The 24,841-nt window shown below is 45.1% G+C and overlaps 1 protein-coding gene and 1 pseudogene across 1 annotated transcript in view; one reads left to right on the top strand and one right to left on the bottom strand.

The window, feature by feature from the left end:
• The window catches only part of LOC135400529 (BPTI/Kunitz domain-containing protein-like), a 145,449-nt gene that overhangs the window by 13,716 nt on the left and 106,892 nt on the right, over positions 1-24,841 (bottom strand). Inside the window, exon 4 of the mRNA XM_064632364.1 lies at positions 1,712-1,900. Coding sequence (XP_064488434.1) covers positions 1,712-1,900 — 189 coding nt within the window. The remainder of the gene's footprint in view (positions 1-1,711; positions 1,901-24,841) is intronic.
• LOC135378514 (uncharacterized) lies at positions 4,182-4,926 on the top strand (annotated as a pseudogene).

Here is a 24,841-nt window from a genome sequence, read left to right as displayed (position 1 = left end):
CAACCGATCTGTTGGAGCGTTACCCAGCGTATACGTCAGCGGCCTCCGTCACGTGACTGAAAAACAATCCGGCGAATCACGAAATTCGAACCACGACAAGAACGCTGCTGCCAACGGCCACTACAGTCACCCCTGAGGAAGGAGCCGAACTGGCTCCGAAACGTCGGGTATCCCCGTCCTGTAACTTGGTTGGAGATTTTCGTTACTATCACTATTCAGTTAAAATGGAAAAAATCGAGTACCGCGCTGTGATAAAATTCTTGACAAAAGAGGGACTTTCGCCTAAAGAAATTAAAGCGCGACTGGACAACGTGTACAGGGAAGCCTCTCCGTCGTACACAACGGTAAAAGAATGGGCTAAGCACTTTCGACTGGGGCGAGAGTCCATTGAAGATGATCCACGCGTGGTGATCCACGTGATCCACGCGAAAGTGGTGACACAAGAAAATTTGTCTCTTGTCGAGGAGGAAGTGCTGAGCGACAGGCGCCTCAACGTGAAGGAAATCTCAGAAAGGCTGGGGCTTTCCAAAACAACCGTTTCTCGCATCATCGGCGAGGGCCTTCACATGAAAAAGGTCAGTGCGAGATGGGTGCCACGACTTCTCTCGTCAGTTCAAAAGCAACTGCGCGTCGTCTGTGCCAAAGAGTTTTTGGAGCTCTGTCAAGAGAACGAAGAAGAAATATTGAAGTCAATTGTCACGGGGGATGAGACTATGGTGCTCTACTATGATCCCCTTTCGAAAAAGGAGTCGATGGAACGGCGCAAACCAGGAGAAGCACCCTCAAGAAAAGCCAAGGTCACAGAATCCACAAATAATATCATGGCGACAATATTTTGGGATTGTCACGGGATCCTCCTCATCAACATCAAAGAGAGGAACAGAATTCGACTTATTATGCTTCACTCCTGCACCGACTGCGAGACGCCATCAAGGAAAAGAGGCGCGGCAGGTTGAGTCGAGTTGTCCGGTTGCTCCAGGACACTGCCCCTGTCCACACGGCTTCTGTTGCCAAGGCTGCACTGAAGGAGTGCGGCTTCGAAGAAATCCACCACCCACCCTACAGTCCAGACTTGGCACCGAGTGACTACTTCCTGTTCTCAAACTTGAAGAGGAATCTCAGAGGACGGAGATTTCAAAACGATAGTGACGTGCAAGAGGGAGTTTTCCAGCATTTTGCGGACAAAACTTCTGACTATTTTTTCAAGGGTATAAGAATGCTGATTGAAAGGTGTCAAAAGTGCATCGAAGTTAACGGTGACTATGTCGAAAAGTGATACACTTGTTTCATCTCTATGACTATTAAAAGTTGGTCCGGTCGGAAACTTATGGAACCACCCTCGTATGCTGCCAAGCGATAAAACCACACGTAAACAAAAGTCACATGACCTCAAAATTACGTTGCCTAAGGCGTGTGACCACGACAATATGGCGGTTTTGCGAAAAGCACCCACTTGAGGATAGTTATAAACATGATGGGTTCATGTCAGCCCTTTGTCTGGTACACTGATTGCGCGCGCACTCCGCGCGACTAACGCCTTTTTTTTTCTGCACTCTGACTTGCTGCTCCACCAACCAGTGGCGCGCAAAATAAAATGCCAGAAACCAAAATTAAGAAACCAAAAGTTCCCGCATATAGCTATCGCTGTAAAATTACTGCGTCTGTTTCGGCGTATTTCTAGTGGTTCTACTAGGACAACCAGTAAGCTTACGTCCGCATTCGTCAGTGCATGATGTCATTGTGTCGAAGCTGTTTTGAGTACGAAAGCAGCGGGAAGCTTCGTATTTTTCGCACGTCCTGGTAGTGGCGTTGTAGAAGTAGCGATATTCCGGATGAGAGTCTGGGCAGTCATAAGGCAGTGATGTGTGAAGCGAGCTGCATCTGTCCACACGAATCGTATCTGAAAGCAAGAAGGACATGTCTGAGTGGCAATTAAGCATTGTAGAAGTAGCTGCGGGTAGAAGTTAGTAGAGCATTGTAGAAGTTGTGAGCTGTATAGGGACTGTGCGACAAACTGGTGGCGCCGCCGTGCGTCCGAGAGCAGAAGTAGCGCGCATGATAAACCGTCACTTTGTATTTGCTAGCCGTAGCGTTGTGTGGCGGTTATAGATGCTCGAGATGACGAAGACAAACTGCTGTATAGCAAACTGTAGTAACAATTACAAGAACTGCCCACCAGGCACTAAGTTTTTCTGGTTTTCGCGGCGACCGTGCTTTCAAGATCAACGGGAAAAGTGGATACGAAGCGTACGCCGCATCACGTAAGTGTTGGCTCATAGGACGCTTGCGCTTCTATGTTGGCACGGAGGATAGGCGTCGGTTTTCGAACTTTTCTACCTGTAGTGCTGATGGAACACAGTGGCAGCCAGCCAGGTGGTCCAGGATTTGCAACGCCCATTTTGCTGGCGGTCAGCTGTCAAAAGACACGTCATCTCCATCCTATGCGCCGATCATATTTCCACCCTCGTGTCGCCGGCAGAGTGCGGTGTTCCAGGACAGGGCTCCTCGGTACCAACGGTTAGGCTTACAGGGTGTCCCAGAAAACGTGTCGTTGAGTTACAATAACAAAACTACGCCACCTAGAATCATGCGGTCAACAGCATTTGTTCTTATTAGGTTTTTGCCACCTCTTAATGTGAATGTCATGTACTCCAAGTTTAATTATGTAAATATTTGCGAACTGAACTCGGAAATTTGCCAAGTAAAGGTCACTTTTTTACCCCACCAATATTAAGAGCGTGCCGAATTCACTCAGATTCATGATAATTCACAGTAATATTCACGAGCTATCCCATCGGAAAAAATAGCCGAATATCATGCTTTTCGGAGCACCGGACCATAGCGCGCGATGACTTTTTGAGCGCAATCGCTCGCAGTGCGACGAAAGGAGGTTCCGAAGCCAGCCCACAGAGTGATAGTAGAAAAAGTAACAGTTCCTAAAATTGGGAGAGGGAAAGCATTATCCCAGCGAAAGTCGGACGTGATAAGCCGTGCCTGTTTTATCTCTTTCTGCGTTGTCGGGGAGGGCTGGGTTTCCAACCTCCTTTCGTCGGACTGACAAAGATTGCGCTGAAAAATTCAGCGTGCGCTATTCTGTGCGACCTCCGTAGAGTATGATGTTCGGCTATTTTTTTCCGATGGGATAGCTTCTGGATATCCCTGTCAATTATCATTAATTTGACTAAATTAGACACACTCTTCACATTGGTGGGGTAAAAAAGTGACCTTTACTAGGCAAATTTCCGACTTAAGCTCGCAAAAATTTACATAATTAAATTTACGTTACACGACATTCACACGAGGAGGTGGCAAAAACCCAGTAAGAACAAATGCCATTGACCGCATGACTCTAGGTGGTGTAGTTTTTTTTATTATAATTCAATGACACGTTTTCTGGGACACCCTGTATATGTGGAGTTTGTGTTTGGAAATAAGTGACCGGTTAGCTTCAGCCATCGTTTCTTTGCGAAGCTGGAGGAAACTAAGGTGCGACGAATGTTTAGACTCTCCACACTCAAACACCACGGCAAATGAAGGACAACAACAAGACGACCGCCAGAGGAGGAGATGTAATTTGATGAATTCAATGAATGCGTCAGAGACGTGGACAGGACAGAGGAAGTAAGTAGGGATCACTCCTGTGCGCGACTTGCAAAGACATTGTGAGATACTTTGAAAGAGCATTTTTCGCATTTTTCGTTCCTAGGTTTCAACACAAAGAGATGAAAGCGGCAGTGGCATAACGGCGTCTGGCGTTTTCCTCAGCTGTCTGCTGAATTCAATTAACTGTGAGGCATCCGTGCAATCTAACCAGAGATATGTGAGAGAGGCACTGAAACTATAAAACCAGCTTCAGCCTCGGAGATTCCGTGGCTATGAGTCTGTGATGTCTGAAACTGACGGTGGCGAAGTCCTAAAAGATCTAACAGGAACATCAGCCGCCTGCTTTGCAGTACTCCTTGGATTGTTCACACAGGTACGATTCCTTTCTGACTGTGGAGGAAAACTTTGTGTGCAGTATAACTCAGACCCAGCATGCCAGTAATAAAAGCTACACAGAATGATTTGCACTTTATCTGCTGATATCTGCTTTATGGGGAAAAATTTGCGTGAATACCTGCAGTTCTTCTTTGCTGCACAGACCGTTTTATTTTTACATTACATAGTCCAAGGCATCTCGTATGACAGACATCAGTCTTGAAAGTCGCCTTCTTCTCTTCCTCATGAAAATGAAGCAGGCTCTCACATTTGCTGCACTAGGTGCCCTCTTTGGTGTGCACCGCACTACAGCTTCACCGACTTTCTACTCCATCCTGGAAGCATTGTATCCGAAGACTCAAGGATGGTTGATGTGGTTCCCAAGAGATGTATTGCAGACAACTATGCCCCTTTCCTTTTGCGAGAAGTATCCAATGTGCAGGGTGATCATTGACTGCACGGGAGTGCCCATTGAAAAGCCCTCTGAAGTGAGGGAGAAGGTTAATTGCTGGAGCTGTTACAAAAGTGACTTCACACTAAAATTCCTAGTTGGCATAGCACCCTGCGGCTACATTTCATTTGTTTCAAGTGTTTTTGGTGGACGCTCTAGTGACACGTACATTACTGCGAACTCGGGATTGTTGGACCTGCTTGAACCTGACGACGTGGTGATGGCAGACAAGGGTTTTCCCCATATATAATGTGACCTAGATGTTCGCCAGGTAACGCTGAAAATCCCCCGTTTGCCCGTATGAACAAACAGTTCACTGCTTCTGAAGTAGAATGCCCTTACAAGATTGCTTCTCGCCGTGTCCGCGTTCAGCGCTGGATTCGGAGAAAAAAATATTCAGTATTCTGAGTGTGAAGCTACCACAAGAGCTGAGAAGTCATGTAGACAAAATTGTAACTGTGTGCTGTACTCGTGAATATGCAGAAGCCAATATTTGAGACGTAAAAGAATCAGTGCGGGCCTGTGTACCTGCTTGAAATGACCTAGGTTTGACGGCTGTGCCCTGTTGTTCGTATTTCATGTTCAGTAAGTTCATTTCATGTACTGTAAGGGACACGGTTGTCTAAAATAAGCACCCCAGAGTTTATCTTACCTCAAATGTCCAGGTGTTGTAAGACTATTTCTTTCGAGTAATAAACACGTGCAGTATAAGCTTCACCTTCAAATACAATTATTGGCACAACACTTTCAATCACAACAGAGGTAGTATGGGACAGCGAGGTACTGACAGGCGATTTTAGCTAACCTTGTCCTCAACAGTACAGTTCAAAAGGAATCGACAAAATGCTACGAAAATTAACTATTTGTTGCACACTTGCTGAATAATTTTCCTTGGAGTACTACAAAGTTTCTGACGTTTATTTATTTATTTATTTATTTATTTACCCTCAAGTCACGTGGAATTACAGAGGGGAGTGGAAATAACAATGATGCAAATGAAAAGTTACACATACACAAGTACGAAATCTTGTTGAGCCCCGGACCACTGCGATGGTCGCAGGTATGTCATTCCAGTCACTAGCTGTCTTGGGAACGAATGAGTTCTGGAGATTAGTTTTGCTAAAAGGAATAAGGACTTTTTTCAGAATGATCCAAGTACCTAAATATACGGTGAGGAGAGGAAAAAAGAGAATACATGGGAAGAGTGTCATTATAATAGATTTTATGAAATAGCAACAGACGAGAGATTTTATGGCGTAGAGAAAGAGGTGGTAGAGAGGAGCGACATTTGAGCTCGCTGACGCTGGAATGACGTGAGTAATCTGAAAAAAGAAAAAAAGTAATCGCGGCTTAGCGACATGCGCCAGGAGTGGCTCCTACAATTCAAAGTAATGCCAATACTAGTGATGGCCAGTAATTAACTACATGTAGTTAAACTACTAGTTAAACTACCTGATTGTAGTTGGAATGCAGAAATGCAGAAATGTAGTGGGAACTACTAGTTAAACTACTATTTTAAGTAGTTAACTGCAGTAGTTAGGTTACTGAAGGCGCCAACTACTTCCGATTTTGCCGCAACCTTTACGGCACGATTGCGCTTCCGACTTTTACCTTGAGCTACTTGTTTGATGAGAACGGAGGTGCAGAGCAATTGTGTCGTGCATGTGTACTAAATCTTCACTTTTAATGCTTTAAAACAGGTTGCTTTAAAACAATGTTTAAAACAGGTTGTTGAATGTACACCAGAGCTGATCTGTTCTGTTTCCCACCACTGTACTACCGCACATGCTTTATATGTTGTTTTTTGTAACGTCCGCAGTTTGATTCCAAAGCGTAAGGATTTGTGTAGTTTGTTGCAATCCTGTGAATGTGACCTTGTTTCTCTTACTGCAACTTGGTTATCGCCAGATATAAGAGACAGTGAGCTGTTACCAGAGTGTCCTGGCTTTACCTTCTATCGCTGTGATGCATTCATCCCAGAATTACACAAATCACTACATATATTTCCCAAATTCCCAAATTCAAAGGTTATTCTTCTTGGTGATTTCAACTACCCCTCAATTAATTGGAGATCCACCTCAGCCTCTGGCAGTGAAGAACGTTCTTTCATTGATGTGTGTCATGTGTTTGACCTTCATCAGGTGGTTCATGAACCCACCCGCTTTATATCGATATATCACGGTTGACGGTTTGCTTCGAAGTATTTTCATGCATGCACACGAATTATGTACTTGGGACACTTACAACAGCGCGTGCAATGCAGTCTCCACTCTAACATTCATTTACTCCCGTGCATTTACTCCCGAAAGGGACTATTTTTTGTGGCAATGCATTTACTCCCCCAAAAGGAGTAAAAGTACTCCTTTTTTTCTTAGAGTGTATATCACGGGAGTTGTACCTGAAAGTCGCTCCCACTCCCACCTCATCAAACATCCTAGACCTAATCCTCACTAACGACCCAGATATAGTACGTTCTGTATTTTCTCCATGCGCCTTGAGTGACGACAAAGTACTACACTTTACAATATCTGTCCCCAGCGTGTCCCGTCGTTCCTCGTGCAAACGCATAAGATTATACGATAAGGGTAACTACGACCAAATAAATTCTGAATTATCCAATTACTTGGCTAACTTTCCCGCTAATTTTGAAGTACGGACAGTCGAGAAAAACTGGTATTTATACAAATCCAAGATTAATGCACTTATTGAAGCCTATATACCCTCCACTCTCATCAAGACACATTGTCATACCCCATGGTACAATCATGAAATCAAACTTCTCGCCCGTAAAAAGAAACGTCTGTACAGGCTTGCTAAGCGCTTTAAGTCTGCATCATCACTGCTAAAATATCAAGAGTGCGCCCGGAAATAGAAATCATTGGTGACTTCTTCGAAACGCATGTTCTATAGCGAGGGCCTCGTTAACCTCTTGAAGCACAACCCCAAAGCATTCTACAAAGTTATAAACCCAAAATCTCCATCGGTAAACATCCAACTGAAAGATCGTGATGGTAATTTTGTTAGAGATAACCGATGTTCTCTATCTTCAATAACGCATTTGCAAGCGTGTTCACCAACGAAGACACATGAGCCCCAACCGGCGATGATGGTATGCCACGGAGAGGCGATGACGGTGGCCTATCTCCATGGCCGTGCCGGTGGAACTGAGAAGCGGGTGCTCCACGCGCGTGGCCATCGTTGTCGTCGTCGTCCAGCGTCCGCTACAGGCGTCTCCCGGCCGTTAGATGCGTTGCGGACGCATCGCAAGAGCTGGAGTCCAGGTAACGCGTCTGGGAAAAGCTGCAGTTGAGGGCGACCGTGGTAGACGTGCAGACGTGGTGACGCGTGGTCGAACAGGGGCGCGGCACACGTTGGCGGCATTTCACAGTGGATGAAGACGGGAACAGCGATCCGTCGGGTGGAGACGAGCGAGAGAGAGTGAGGCGCTCGGTGTCGTGGTCCTGGGGTGCCGCGACCGGCACGGGAGCCGAAGCTCGAGAGTCCCAGGTGGAGTGAGTGAGGTGCCGAGATGGGCTGAAACATGCCAAGGCGTCGGCTGCCGCGACTGCCGCTACCGGCAGGCTCGAGTGTCGCGGCCGGCAGTGAGAAGCGTGAGAAGAGGAGTGAAGAGTACCGAGATGCGGTAGGAGTGAAGGCGGGCCGTGTGTGCCGGAGGTAGTGCTGCTCGATGGTGTCGTCACAAATTTGGGATGGTGAAGGGCCGAATTGCTCCGGACGTGATGTTCTTCGTCCGGGTCACCAAATGTAGAGGAGGGTCTTCCTCTACATGAGCCCCAACCGGCGATGATGATATGCCACGGAGAGGCGATGACGGTGGCCTATCTCCATGGCCGCGCCGGTGGAACTGAGAAGCGGGTACTCCACGCGCGTGGCCATCGTTGTCGTCGTCGTCCAGCGTCCGCTACACTACCATTCCTCGTCCTTTTGTCACGTATCATCTGGTGTCCCCAGGGTATGGCCTTTGGGGTATGTGAATAAATAAATAAATATTGCTTGTCTAGTGATGCCTCATTGGCTGTGAAATAATTCTGCAATTTAGTTTATCGCGTAGGCACAGAAAGAATTTTGCCGCAAGCTTTGTATTTGACGATCTAGCAATGGCTTGAGCCAAAGTTTATCATTGCTTGTGGTTCATATTTAGGTGTCCAAGAACACTACAAGGGATTGGTGTTGATGGACAACGTTAAGTAGTTATAGATGTAGTTAAACTACATTGCAGTAGTTAAAGAAGTAGTTTTAACTACTCCCCTGAAAAGTAGTTGAACTACTAGTTAAACTACTCAATCGAAAAGTAGTTAGTAGTTATAGTTAAACTACTGTAGAAGTAGTTAGTGGCCATCACTGTACATTAGCATGACAACACTATTTACAATAATGCGGCAAATATATTGGGTGAAAGACGTACGACGGGTCACGTTAGGTGCGGTTCCACTGTCCGAGTATCCGAGTTTGAACTTCTGAAATGCAGTATTCCAATGTATACAGCACGTCGTTCATGTTCGCACAGCTATAATTACTCAAGTCTTAGAAACACGCCTAATGCACATACGTACAAATTTGTATGCTATGAAGACAGTTAGGAAAGTGAGGTAGGTGCACGACCACTATTTTAACTCTTGTCCATCACAACTGTGTATGAACCTATGGCCCTGAAATGACAGTATTCAAATCAGCCCGTCTCTTGCCTCACACCGTTGGCGTACCACACCCTACTGCGCCAAGGCGTACAGAAGGAACAGCAGTTCGTTTCAAGATGGTCCTCTACCGGTTAGCAAATCTACCGGGGCAGAAGTGAACAGCACTCAGCCTCCTCTGTCTCAGCTTGTCTGGCGCAAGGCTTTCAAATTCGGGCCGACCAGCATACGCTATCCAGAATGATTTTCTGTCAAAAGCATAGGTAAAGAAACTCAGAAATGACGAGACGTCGTGTATTTGAAGATAATGGAAAGTGAAAATACTGGTGTCATACCTGTTGTCGTGCGGAAGGCCAAAAAATGCAAGGTTGCAGTTCACGATAGAATTGCTGCACCCTTTAGCTCTGCACTAGATACTGTGAGGTCGTCTTGTAGTTGTCCCAGGTCTTTCCTTCATTGCAAAGTAGTGCACAGGCACAGAAAGTAGACTTCGTGCCTTATTACACATCAAAACGAAACCTTCTGAGCAACCATCAGCCGCACGCGCGACGATCACGTGGTGGGAAACCGCGGAAAACCACCTTGAACTCACCAATAGGAGCAGGGCCCGGCGGAGAAAACAATAGAAACGCGGGGAGTGCTTTCTCCTGGGGTGACGCCTTCCCTGGTCAAAATTTCGCGCGAGCTGCTGGGGCATGTTGCTACTTGCTGTTGGGGTGCGATCTACTATTGGCGAATTCGGGTGGCCATTTTGTGGCAACACGGCCTAGCGCTCGGAAATTGCTAGGTCGGCGCACGCGCTAGATGACGTGACCGTTGCCACCCGAATTTGAGTGTCAGGAATCTAGCGGTTTTAGTCGCTTGGATCGCGCTAGGAGCACCGCGGTCGCTGGTCTTCATGTTACGTCGTCTGCCAACCCATGTTAACTTCGATGAGTGGACCAATGAAGGCCCTCGCCACCCTCGCGGTGCGGATGTGCCGACACCAGATATCGTTCGGCAATCCGCTGCCCGGTCGCTTCGAGGCCGGGTGGAAAAGCGCTAGCTAGCAAATTCCTGGCACCGGGAAAGCGCCACGCGAATCGCGACATCGACGCTCGAAAAACATAGCAAGCCACGCTAGGGAACATGGGAACACGCACTCATCCTCAACACATTTTCCCTGTTGCCAGTCACTCACAGAGTCGCACAAGAACGCACATGTTGCGGTTCCCATCTTTCTCATGTAACGTTGTAGTCGATGAGGCAATAGAGAGTTTTAGGACATCGTACGCTATCGCTATTGCGTACGTAAGGGATATCATTGGTGGTTCTGCGCAATGCGCGAAGCTCTTTTTCTCTTATGGGCATGCGCAGAACAATCAACGCTATCCCTTACGTACGCAAAGGCAATAGCGTACGATGCACTAAAACTCTCTAATTAAGCATACACTGAAAAAAATATCGGGCTCCTTTTACAGAAAAAGCTCTGAAAAAAAAACGCCCAGAGCGATCTGTTTATTTTACAGAATGTCTGTTCATAGTATTTACAGAAACCTTGCGAAAATTACAGAGAACTTAGTAAAAGTACAGAATATCCGTACTTTTTGATTACAGAGCAATCTGTTGTATTTTACAGAATTTCTGTTCAGTGCATTTACAGAAGCACTGTGCAGATTACAGAAAGCTTGGTAAAAGTACAGAATATCTGTACCTTTTTTATAATAGAGTGTTTCCGCGTGGACAGACTTACAGGGCTTCCCAGTTCTGGTGAAACCCCCGTATTAAATGCCCACGGGGTATTGATTGGTTTCTTTCTTGCATGTACACATATACAGGGTGTTCCACGAGAGAGTGTCACGGATTTTTTAAAAAATAGCTGTGCATCCTAAAAATCTGGAATCAATTGGGAGAAGCTTATAATCGTTTTTGCCACCTACTCCAGTGGTTTTCATTAATGTGCCTTCTTAATTAGGTTAATTTTGTTAATTGAACTCGAAAATTTGCCAGGGGAATGCCACTTTTTTCTTCCTGATTTCGAAAGTACGGGGTTAAAATACACTACTCCAGTCAAAAGTATGCTTCATAACTCAACATTACAAGGGATATTTGACTGCCGAAAAATCGACGGGTGCGGAAGCGCGCTCGCTGTACTTGCGGCCGCGGCAGTGCTGGCCCCGCCCAGTCGCCCACTCTCTGTACGAGAGGGAAAGCGAGATAGATGGAGATAAAAAAAAAAGAAGTCTGCATTGAAACAAGTTCCTCAACCAAGTGCCTGTGTTGACAGCTACAGATAACGTCCGGCCTTGCGATAAGGGCTTCGATTTCAGTAGACCGTTGTATCAGCAAAAAAGATGGTTGTGTCAGGAGACATTTCATTTCCTTTTTCATTTTGAAGCGACAGGGTATTTATGCTAATAAGAACTGCTCGTTTCTTAATATGAGTGAAAGGGATACAATGCAAAGAGTCAGCGGAAGATAGAAGCAGATCGCGTAATAAAGGCACAAAAAACGTAGCACAAAATGAAACGCATGCTCTGACAACAGGTATTTGTAAAACATGCTATAACATTTTATTTACACGCTGAGACAATTAGAGCAGATGTTCAAAATGTTTCCCGTCCTCGCCGATGCAGAGCTGACAGCGGTATAGCACACTCTTCGCGGCACTCTGAAGCTCCTTTCGCGAAAGGCATCGACAGAAGCTGGTGATCTTCTCTTGAAGTTCTTCTGGTGACCTCGATTCGCACTGATACACTGAGTCTTTGATCCTGCCCCATAGAAAAAAGTCCAGGGGAGTGATGTCAGGGGACCGCGGGGGCCAGGGCACGGGACCATGGCGACCGATCCATTTCTCGCCGAAGTGACTGCGCAGGAAGTCTGTGGCTTTGGAAGACGAATGCGGTGGAGCCCCGTCACGCTGAAACCACACTCTGGAGCGTTCATTCAGAGGCAGCTCATCCAGAAAGTCTGAAACTGTCTTCATGAGAATCTCCTGTACATATCGTTGTCCAGTCAGGTTCTCCGTGTAGTACACAGGTCCAAGCATGCGGCCATTGAACATTCCTGCCCAAACGTTGAAGGACCACTTCACTTGGTATTTTCCTGCACGTATCCAGTGAGGGTTTTCGGTACTCCAATAGTGGGCATTATGCAGGTTTACCTGCGCGTCTCGTGAAAAATGCGCTTCATCTGTCCATAATACATTTTCAGAGAAAGTGCCCTGTGCATCCTGCATATTCAGGACCCAGTTGCAGAACTCGATGCGCTTCGCAAAATCATCGTCGTGCAGGGCCTGATGCAAACTCAGGTGGTACGGATGATATTTGGCGCGATTAAGTACTCTCCATACTGTTGTTGCAGCCACACCAGTTTCATTGGAAATACGTCGCACACTCTCATGCGGGTCTTGCGAAACAGCTGCAAGGATTGTGCCTTCATGCTGGCTAGGTCGGCGACGCTTTACGGGTGGCGTGAATGAACCACTTTCGCTGAGCGTTTTGTAGACCCGTTGGATTGTTCTAGCGCTTGGCGCATTCTCGCTCGAAAATCGTTCGCTGTAAAATGCAGCAGCAGCGTCGAAATTCATGTTGGTAGCACCAAGTGCCAATATCATGTTTGTCTTCTCCTCAATGGAGTAGCGAATCCCCGACATTACACTCTCTAAAGCGGCACCGAAGTGTGCCTGCACAAAGGAGGTTTTGGAGACAAAGCGAAACCTTCCTAGGAAGCCTAAGAATGAGGCACTAAGACGCACGAGAGTGCAAGGACATTGATACTGGCAATCCTTTCGCCCGAAGCTCACTGATAATTTCAGCTGGAGCAACAGAAAAAAACAGGACGAAAAGATAAAAACGTGCTTTTACCGCTTCCCGTTAAACTTGTTGCCCTTTCCTCACTCCCCTTCCCCAGGCGGGGCCAGCACTGCCGCGACCGCAAGTACAGCGAGCGCGCTTCCGCACCCGTCGATTTTTCGGCAGTCAAATATCCCTTGTAATGTTGAGTTATGAAGCATACTTTTGACTGGAGTAGTGTATTTTAACCCCGTACTTTCGAAATCAGGAAGAAAAAAGTGGCATTCCCCTGGCAAATTTTCGAGTTCAATTAACAAAATTAACCTAATTAAGAAGGCACATTAATGAAAACCACTGGAGTAGGTGGCAAAAACGATTATAAGCTTCTCCCAATTGATTCCAGATTTTTAGGATGCACAGCTATTTCTTAAAAAATCCGTGACACTCTCTCGTGGAACACCCTGTATAACATGTACACATATCGCAATGTACCTGTATACATGTATGTGAAAAAAAGCAATCGCCATGGGTATTTAATACGGAGGTTTCACCAGCCAGAACCGGAAAGCTCTGTAAGTATTCTGGCCACACGGAAGTTCTCGGTGAAGGTTCATATAGCCAATGGAGAACCTGAGGAGTGGAGGTTGTAAGGATCACGAGAGACCGTTTTTGCCCTTCGCCATTGCTGCATGCCTGGGATGCCGTACACCAAAACATCCAAGGCACCGATCCAAACATGTGTGACTTTGTAGCATGCTTTGATGCAAAACATGTGATATGCTGTGCATAAAATCGAGCTGTGAGATTACACATAGTCCAAGACTATTTTCTTTGAGGCATGCTATTAAGTGAGGATACATTTTGCTCCAGAACAATGAGCACGTTATACCGCTTTGTCTAAGTAGAGTTTACATTGGGAATGCCGTGGGTTTTGTGGGTGTAGGCCGGGTACAGGACATGCATAAATCGTTCGGGCGCAGCCCGGGCGAGTAAGTCATGAAGAAAGTCTAGCTTATGACGGGCTGCGCATTCACATAGCGGTCATCGCTCGGGCAGATAACTCAAAGAAAGTAGTCTTGGACCAGGCCTGGGCATGAAAATTCGGCATGGGAAACAACAACTACAAAAATTTCAGCTGCGTTTTTTTAAATTTGGAGAAATTCCCGTGCTTGTAAGCTTATACAGTCATGCACCTATGACGGAAAAGTCAAAATACAGACAAGTTTATTGTAGTCTCTCTGTGCCGACAGGGAACAGTAAAGCTCACTTGGTCACAGTTGTGGCCCGGTAAGTACAATTGTAGCACAAAGACACTGAATAGGCAATCATAATGACAATTTAGGGGGACTGAAACCACTGTTTCAACAAGGAGTTATTACGTTTGACATATTTTCTAGCACAATAAAGTATATGTCTTTGACACGTGTTCAAACCATTTTAGAAAAGTGAACACAAAATAAGGCAATGTTACACTAAATGGCATATAACCTGAACCATTAAATCAAGGAAATTTGTTAATGAACTAGCGTTCTTGTTCTGGCCCATTATGGATCAAAGAACTGTCCTGAGCGGAAGAGTGAAAACACAGTAGAACTTTAGCCGTTCCAACAGTTTTCTGCTCTAGAAAGCGGACAAGTACTGTTCTATGCTCGTTTCGTGCATTCACAAATTTGTCTAAAATTAAATAAGCAGCTATAGCAGAACTGGACCATGCTCTTTCAGGTACACAATAAGTAAACAAATTAATTGTGTTTTATTCAGAACGAACAAAATGTCAAAACAGTTTCCTGCTCTGAAGGATAAAGTTTCTGTAGCATTTTACACATTCACACAAATATGACATATCATTAAATAGGTAAAGAAAGTTTGCTTGAATGAACGAGCATACTTTCTCAGGCACATTACAAATAAGATAATGTTTTGTACCGAAAACAAAACCACAAAGGCAATGCAGAAGCCTAATTTTTCATGCTGTTACCCGTCTTAAACGCTAAGGCAAGATATTGTAAAATGGCCACGGCATAAACATGAAGAAAAAGCTGCAACACTGTAAGATGACAGGCACCCATATCAGAAAACAACAAGAAAAGTCGCTAGGTAGACACATGCAGTCATTCGTATTTGATCGCATTTTGTTTTGTCACCTTGTGATGTTTCAGAAGGATTAATTTGTTCTGAAGTTTATCATCACACGATTTATCAAAAGCGAAATTTCCCTAGTTAAGACTACATTTGCACGGCACCAAAGAGAAGCCCATCTAAACATTACTCCATTTTGCCACGAGTCTGATCGTAATTCATGAATCAAGTATAGTGACAAAGATACCCAGGAAATGATGCCTTGTGGCAGCCTACAGTTCCGCCCATAGGGAATTCAGCATGCCTTCACTCCATCCGTGCTTAGAGAGGGGTTGTGAGTGACTCTACACAAACCCAGGGGGGAAGTGGTTATAAAAAAGTTTGCAGGGCAGCATCACAGATAAGAGGGTTGCTGCATGCTGATCTGCATCAAATATATCTGTCGCCAATTACACCCCCAATCTTACCCTCTCTCCTTTACATTTTGTTGTTGTTGTTGTTCTCTGCTCCTGCAGTTGCTTTGGCTCAGCTTGCGAACCTCCTCTTGTCGCATGGGGAGCAAAAGCATGCTCAATAGGTCAGACGGGGAACATGTAGTTTTTCAGTCTTTTTTTATCTGCGAAGCTTGTGATGATCGATATGCCTGAGCCAACGTCGAGTAATTTCATCAGGATTTCTTTTTCGAGCCATGGCACAGGACCTTAAGTGGCCTTGACTGGGTAACTTACTGAGCTGCTTGCTCAAAGATCGTCATGATAAAGCTCATAAGAAATGAAGCCCACTACATGAGGCCGTGGATACATAATGGAGCGAAATACTGTTGGCCGCATGCCTTCGTTTGCAGCAGTTTCTTCATGTTTCTGCTGAGACAGTTCTTGCTACCTCATGCAATCCCTTATCTTTTAAAATACATAACAATCACATTAATGTTTATATAACATGTTGCTATGCCATCCTGCATATCACAAAAGTGGTAGTACAATATAGTGCATGCAGCTTATCAGCATGGCGAACGAGTGCAATGGAAAGCTCAGACAGACCAATGACAGAATACTCAGAAATCAACGATGAAAGATGAAAGTCACTGAAAAGGTTAGCCAGCTGTAGGGATCGAACCCACATCTTCTGGATTGCCAATCAGAAGATCCAGAAGATCGGCAATCCAGAAGATGTGGGTTCGATCCCTACAGCTGGCTAACCTTTTCAGTGACTTTCATCTTTCATCGTTGATTTCTTAGGCAATTTGAGGCTTTGTTTGTATCTGTCCCTTCTATGTTGTTCCAGCCTCAGAACATCAGTTTATCTCTTACTCAGAAAGACAGCTCACAGCTCAGCTCACGACAACAACCACGACTCCTCTACATTTCTGATGATAATTTTTAAGACAGGTACTTAGTATGTTCTCACTGCCAGCTCACAATAGCAGGAAATGTCTTGTGTTGCCATCAGTTACCTGCACTGAATGTGCTGCTCATAAATTCGTCGCTACATTTCTGTATTTTCCTGCACCCGTTCACGATGGTGAGCACAACAAGTACGATCTAGGTAAGAACCAACTTCATTGCTTTGAAGTCTTTTAGTTTTATGAACAAAGAGAGCGTCCTTGCTGCTGATCCACTCACATGGCTCCTCTTCGACTCTCATGTATTTCATAAACGGTTTGGTGCCCAGGAAATATCTGCAGTGTGCAAAGGTGCTCTTAGGACACTTAACAGAATGATGGCATGATTGCACAAAACAATCAACTTTATGTTAGCCTCTCACAAGTCTTGAAAACGCAAACAAATTTAAAGTAATTTCTGCTGTTAAAATAATAGTGATTAGCTACGCTTGAGTTTGAACTACCCTTTGCAGAGTAAGGGTAACTACCAATCAAATACAAGAAAAGTAGTTTAATTAGTAGCTGAACTACAAGTAGTTTAATTGCTGCCCATTACTAGGCAAGTCACAGTCTGTTCCAAAAGAAATAGCTTGGCATGTATGAAAACATACAAAACACATCAAGAAGGTAGGTAATCATAATCCGCTGGTCAGCTGCCAGGAAGAATGCCACGACTGCTTATTAGCTCCCTGCAAAAGGTTCCTCAATTGCAGTGCTATATGATCTGGTTCAAGCAGCATCTACAACAATTAGTGTGAAGTTTGACGTGCCACAGCTCCAATGAATTGAAACTATTTTTTTTATCGGTTATGTTGTCCATAACTGAAAAAGCTGAAAGCTGCTTAACAAAAACATCACTTTTGCTCAATTCACACTTATTAGTGTCACTGCCTTGGATGTGCACATAAAAGTGTGCCTGATATTTCAAAGAAAAATTGCCAGCCTCTCCAGTATCAATTAATCAATTACAATTATTACACACAGCATTTGCACTTCCTTTCTTCAAAACACATCGATGCACTACACACATTCACTGACGGACACTTTCTTTTTTGACTGTGTTTTCTCTGGCAGTGGTCTGAAGGTGCATGAAACGTCTCGAATGTCACCCTTCACTCAGGATGGTAGCAAGGAAATAAATAGCTGTTAATATTAATATGGTTGCCCTGGTGTCCCACATAGGCTACAGGCGTGGAGCGGCCCATTTCTTGCACTTGTACGTTTTTCTTCATTCTGCCTGAGGAGAACACAGATATTCTACTCAAGACGCTTGTAATACAACACTCACGCACCCAACAGTTTGCTAACACCGCACAGGAAATGTGAACACATAACTTTCGTGTTCTTATTCACGCCAGGCTCTTGCGGGCCATCAGTTGTGTAAGCTGACGCCAACAACGAATATCACGTTGAAGAGGTGGTTCGCTCTTGTGGGTACTATTATCTAATAAGGAACGAGACACCGTTTGGGTCGAACGACAAAATGCACCGCACCACATATTCTTGACTCAACAGCTCCGACTGCGCGGTCAGGTGCACGCACAATCATCCCACTGCCGTTACAGCAACTCGCCTTCATGAACACGCTCGATAACGTACACATTCAAGCATACTCGCGTCAGGAATTGATATGCACCCCGATGCAGTCAGTTTGAGCATATCACCGTGTCGTTTTATGCTCAACCACATGACTTCACTACGCGGCGAGTATAAATGACAGGCATTGGTGAAGTTCGGCCTAAACAGTTTCCGTTTGTACAGCTCCCGCAACCTTAACTTGAACGCCGTTTCACGTGGTGGAGAAGGAGGAGAGACACCCTAGTGGGATTGAGCTGAACTATTGGGAGAGCGCGTTTCGGGCTGTTCCACTCACGTCACGTGTAGGGGTGTTTGGTTGTAGCTCAAACGCCTCGCAGGCAAACGGGCGTTGGTTTCTGAAGACGCCGTTATCGGGATGGCGATTGTTTGTGTTGCTTATGTGAGATGATATGCTCGATGATATCGGTAATATCGGCGATATTCGAGGCATGGCCACGTTGAGAGCTAAGAATGATTGTATGGACTAGCAATGATGCTGTATCAACTCGAGACGAAATAAACAAGGATAAAACAACTTTGTTTTGTAATTGTGATTAAGTATTTAAGTAAGTATTTAAATAACAAATGTTCAAGTATATAAAGTATATAAATAAGTAACTATATAAAGTAAGTATATAAATAATAATATTAAGTAGTAAGGCGTCTTCAGAAAGCAATGCCTGCCTGCCTTCGAGGCGTTTGAGCAACAATGAAACACCCCTACACGCGAGTGGAACAGCCCGAAACGCGCTCTCCCAATAGTTCAGCTGAATCCCACTAGGATGTCTCTCCTCCTTCTCCGCCACGTGAAACGGCGTTCAAGTTAAGGTTGTCGGGAGCTGTACGACACGACAAACACAATACTTGTCTCCGCACACTCTTAGTGGAACTTCTGTTCCGGTATCAAAAATTTAGCACTATGCACTTGCTACTGACCATGACAATGGGATTCAACCTAATTTCAACAAGAAATCTGCTCACCTGAAGCCGAGACGAAGATACAAAGGTGCAGCTACGCAGCAGAGCGCCAACCGCCAACTTTCCAATCCGCAGTTCGTGAGCACACGTTTGTGAGAGCACGGTGAACAGAGGACGATCCCTCGGATCGCTCGCTCGTATCGAAGCGGGAGAAAAAAAGGTCGTTTGATTCGATCCATAACTCGTTCGCATTTTCGTTGGACTGCTTGCAATATGGCTGACACACGTCGATCGTGCTCGCTGCAGTTCTTAAACAGAGTATGATCTGTAAAATGGTTATACAGAAGAGTCTGTACCCATTTACAGGGAATTTCTCTGTTTTTTCTCTGGTATTTTACAGAATTTTTTTTTCAGTGTAGGAGGTTCGCCCGGTATATTTCTGTGAGGAACTGTCGCGTTGTTGTGAATGTTCACTGGTTCCCATAGGTTTATTTGATCGTGTGTGTGTGTGTGTGTGCGTGTGCGATAAAGTGTACTAGTATGTGTGCCTTGTAGTGTACAGTTGGGTACATTCTGAACGGAAGGACAAACACAACACAGGCCTCACGGCCCCAGCTGCAGCTGGCATGCAACTGGGCATTGTGAAGTTTGTGTTCTGTCCATTGTCGAAATCACGCACATCAGAAGCACAGAAAAAGACTCGACCTTGGCCTCCGGGTCTGGCCTACTCAAATCAGTTTTTTCCGTAGTTTTATCGCTTCGAAGCACGTGGCCTTCCGACGTGAAGTGAGCACTTCTCTCCTCGCGGCTGAGACGCGCTGTTTCGGTTACGACTCACTTGCGTAGCACAACATGACAACGGTTATCTCAATGTGCGTGCGCGTTCCAGCACTTAAACAGAGTCACTTTTAAATAATGATTGCCTCCATTTCTGCAATCTCACGTTTCCCTATGAGCACGTAATTAAACACTTAACTGAAATATCTCTGTTAATTAGTCACCTCACTGCCACAAGCAGCCTTATTCCTGATGGTCACCAAGTCATGCAAGCTAATGACAAAACTTAAAGTGTTTCGATGCAATTCCTGTTCTTCTTTTTTGTTTTTTTTTTGTAGAAAAATCGGTTCTGCTAAAAAAAAGCACCCTGTTTAGGCAGAGTATGGCAACTCATCGAACTTAAAATTCCGATGCCTGCTTTGCTCTACGTCGAAGAGGTTTAGTACGACACAAAAATCATCAAGGGCCAACCTAAGGAAGCACACAGGGGTACGGCTTCTTTCATCATGTGAAAGATCGGAATGATGTTATGCTTCAACACTATTATAAGACATCTTCCACCACCCATTCTGACGGCAAGATCTAAACTAATTATACGAAGTTAAGACAACTATGGAGTACATGTGAAGCAACAAGTAACTTGGAAACAACTCGTTACTCCAAAGCAACTTGGGGAAATTGCAGTACCTTTTCATACCTTGTTGCCAAAGGCGCGTGCAGAACCACTGGATGTGTTGTGTCATCGCCGGTCATCACATCCTATATTTGAGAATGCCTGCTTATTCACCTCGAAGCGTCAGTTCAACCTCCTCCCCTCTCCTCCTCTGCACCGCGCCGCTTGGGGCGCTCGCATCCTAGGATTGTTCTCAATGCAAATGCTATGGAGCGCTCGCGTGATCGGTAGTAATGCTCGTATGACGACCGCAAAAACTATAATGGTTGATTAGAAAACGGATTAATATGAGTTGGGATAGTTCTTAAAACATTCGACTTTTCCCAGTATTGATTTTAAGTTGCGGAAATCGCTCATTGAAAAGTGGAGAACCCAACACGCCAATTGAACTATATGAGCAATCCGGGTTTCATGAGGCATCCGGGTTTCATCGCTACTGTTGCATGTGTGGATATGTACAATTAATTGTAATGAACTGCTCATGGATTATGAAATAATAATATATTGTGACTCCGTTTTTTTTTAAGAAGTGTAATAAAACTGACCATTTGAAAGACATAGTGTGTTTGTGATCGTATCCGCCTGTGCCAGGATCTTCCGCTCCGTCGAGGTGTAGTTATATGGTGCACCAGTCACAAATGAAAACTAAACAGTGAATGGCTAAATACCAGTTGCTCATCTTCGAAAACTATTTGGCTAGATCACTACGCTTCTAAAGCAACCTCTTGTTTTCACATGACCTAATTTTATCGAAATTGCGTGGCCTGGTGCAAAAGCCCTTGGTCCTCCTTGTCTTCCTAGCAGTATTAAACCTATCCCATCCCCTTGGCCCCGTCTGACGCGCTCATTACTATAGAGATGGACCCGTCTGGACAACTACTTGCGGTGCTGCATCGCTTGAAAACGTACATTCAAGTGATGCTAAAAGAGGAGAGACATGTCTTCGGGACGATCTTTGAAAAAAAATGTTGCTCGACGCTTTTGGTACATATTGGCCCCCACATACCGGCTATGTGCATGGTTTACCTGTTACACGACGTATTATGAAGAAATATCAGTTAATCTAACCCGAAACCACAGCCGGGGAGGAGAGGGCTAAAACTACCCTTTTCCAGAACGCCCACACGAAGCCGACGCATGACGTCACGGGGTATGCAGAAGCAGCAGAAGTACGCCTGTGTCGCTGCTGTTTAGTAGCAGTGTTTCGTCACGGGTTCAGCCCATTACGACCTTGTATCCTTGTCGTATGACTCGGAGGTGTACGACGAAGCTTCTTCGGAGTCACTACTGTACGCGAACAGCAACCTCCGTGTTGCACAGGTGTTCGCCGCGTATGACGAGTCTCCCTTATGAGCCTCATCTACAATCGATATATTTTTTAGTTCTATCAGACTTCTGTTGATTACCAAAGGGGGTAATATCAGCACCACCTTGCATATTGCATTCCTCTTGGAGTTTTCTTTTTGCGTACGCGCCCCATTCAGTGCATAAGAGCATCCGGGAAGAGCGTAGGAACAGCGTGGCTCGACAACGCTTTTTGTTCTTGGAAGACTCCAAGCTCACAGGCGTGCTCTGATGTCGAACATCTCAGATTCGAAATGGTCAGAACATATTCTACTCTGTGTCGAATCATACCAGTCTTTCGGAGCGCTGCCTCCCATTCACGGAGACGCTGTTCATCATTCGGGAAGTGAAGATAAGCAACACCCGACGCAGAAGTGGACTTCTTGTATTGTTGACTCTATGAGATGAGCCACAGAAGATTGTGTACTCAGCTTCCTAAACTTTCCCTAACCATTTATCCCGCTTGTTATCCCACTTGTTATTCGTATCTTGCCTATTTCTATCATTGAGTCAACAACTGAGACAATATCCATGACGAAAACCCGAGACTGGGAAAAAGACGAAAACAGACGACACAACACAAAGTCTTTTAGACTTTGTGTTGTGTCGTCTGTTTTCGTCTTTTTCCCAGTCTCGGGTTTTCGTCATGGATCTTAGCCACCAGCTCGCTTGCTTTTTAACCATTTTAACTGAGACAAGTTCTAAAACAATGCCACATTGCTATCGCATTGACGTGCAGCATCCCATTGTATACTCTCGAGGAGTGCCAACACCACTGTGCTTCACATTTAAACCACCCCGCATATCTTACCAATTCCCTCCCCTGGAAAGCTCTAAAATGCTCGGGCAACATAATTTCATTCATACTTACTCACTGAAGTGGAACTTGATTATCCCATCCACCACCGTGACGCCTTTGCACTGCCACTGTTTGAAGAAATTTTGCGGCCCCAAACGTAAACTTTCCCTCCCAAGTCACTTGCGGACACAATAGCTCCCAATATTTCTAAATTTCGCCTTGCTCCAACAATCACCTCCATGAACAACCCTACACCTATTAAGCCACACTTGATAGACAATTTCTGCGGCGACCAATAGATAGAATCTTTGCTGCTTCTTAACTACTTGCCCGATATGGATCCCCACAGCTTGTTCAAAAGTTAGACTACTTAATCCAAAATATTTTTGAAGCATAACCACAGGTATGCAGGCACTTTACACTAGAAAATTGCATGTTTTACTGTTTCTGTGCGAATACAAAGTGCGCAGTTCCATCTACTGGTCTTACCCCATAAATAGAATCTGTCTTTCACAGGTAGTACTCCATGCCCTATTCTCCACAACAGCGATTTCCTTTTACTACCCAAAAAGAAGCTATTCAGTCTTCTCCATCCCTCTCGTGTTATCTGGGAAGAGGGGTTCTCAACTAATTATTTCCTCAAGTCTTTGCAGATTTCCACGACCTTGCAATCGCCATCCTTATTATTGTTCAACTTTTTAAGCTGTACAAGAGCCTGTTTCGCTACTTTGTATAGTCTTGGCTGGTTTTCAGACATTGGCACTTTATGATCGATGCTTTCTTGCCTAAAAAGTTTTATGTTAGTGCCTAGCCAAAATCTCGATAACAGTTTCCCGGAACCTTCCTGAGTTAGCATCCTGTAAGTTCCATATACCGCGTATGCCTGTGCCAAATGTCGAAAGTCCGGAATTTACAGGCCACCATCCTCTACTGGAAGCTTTAATCCTTCTTGCGCCACCCACTGAGTCTTTCTACTCCAAATGAAGCTAAAACAACATTTCTCTATTCCTCGGCATACATCCCGAGATGGGTGAATGACCGAGAACAAGTAGGTGTACTTTGGCACCACGATCGCTTTAATGACCTGTGCTCTAGCCATCAGTGACATTGCAGGCTCGTCGTGATCTTTCATAATCTTTCGACTTCTGCCTTCAAGTAGGACCAATTCTTGCAAGACGTTCCATGCTTATCAAATAGGATACCTAAAATTTACAACATATACAACATTTTACAAATACAACATTTTCGATTTCTCTTTGTTAATTTTCGCTCCACTTCTTGTCCCATAATCTTCTAAAACCCGCAATGTGTTCTCCACGTCCTTTTCACTCTGAACAATCATGGACAAGTCGTCTGCACAGGCGACTATTGTCTTTGTCTGTGCTCAGCCAGGTATTGCCACTCCCTTGATTGATGAACACTGATAGAGCTCTCGCAGGAGGCGATCAAATGCCAGTACGTACAAAATAGGAGAAAGAGGGCAACCCTGCCTTACACCTCTTCTAATAATAAATTCCTTCCCTGGACAACCGTTGATGAGCAACCTGCTCTTGCATCCTCTATACATCGCTCCTACAGTGCTTACTATTTAATTTTCTGCTTCGACTTCTTCTAGCGTTTCCCTCAAAAACGCATGTTTCAACCTATCAAAAGCCTTTTCTTGATCAAAGGCCATTAAAATACTTCGTACGTCCCTCTCCGCTAACCACTGTATTACATCCCTGATTTCCCAAAGTTTGTCCTGCATTTTTCGACCACCGGCTGCTGCCCTCTGAAATGGCGATATCCAGTTTTCCATGTTTTTTGTAGCCTCTTTACTAGAACCTTTGCTATAATTTTGTAGTCTACGTTTAAAAGTTTTATCGGCCTCCAGGCTCCCAGCTGCTCCTTTCGCTGGGGGTCCTTGCACAACAAAGTAAAGGTTCCCTCCATAAACTCATCTTGTAATGATCCCTGTTTTAGAGAGTTATTACACACCTTAACCAGAGAGGGACCCAGGAGGTTCCTATACTGCTTGTAGAACTCAGCAGGCAACCCATCGGGTCCTCGTGCTTTTCTGTTTTTCAGGCAACGGACAACCTGAACAACCTCCTCACAGTTCAGTTCAACACCCGGAACTGAAACGGTCCGACTCTGTGAGGTCTCCCCCATACAAGTCTGAGAAGAACTCTCTGGCCATTTCAGCTGTTTGTCTCTGACCAGTGATTCTGCTGCCGTTTTTCATCAGAGCCTCCATTGGTGGCTGAGCCGAAGAAAGATGTTTGGAGGGGAGCCTTCGGGAGCACCAGGCTTCCTTCTGAATTTTATTTTTCGCCGCCAAGTACCTTACTGCCTCCCACCGCTCCTTCTTCTGGAATGCCAGGTGATCGTTGGCAGAAGAAAATGTCACACCGGAAAGAAACCGAGTGCCGGTTTGTTGAAGTTGGCGCAGATGT

This window comes from Ornithodoros turicata, chromosome 1 (genome assembly GCF_037126465.1).
Source record: "Ornithodoros turicata isolate Travis chromosome 1, ASM3712646v1, whole genome shotgun sequence".
Taxonomy (NCBI): Eukaryota; Metazoa; Arthropoda; class Arachnida; order Ixodida; family Argasidae; genus Ornithodoros; species Ornithodoros turicata.
Note: the sequence above shows the minus strand (reverse complement) of the source record. Positions and strands in the feature narration are given on the sequence as shown.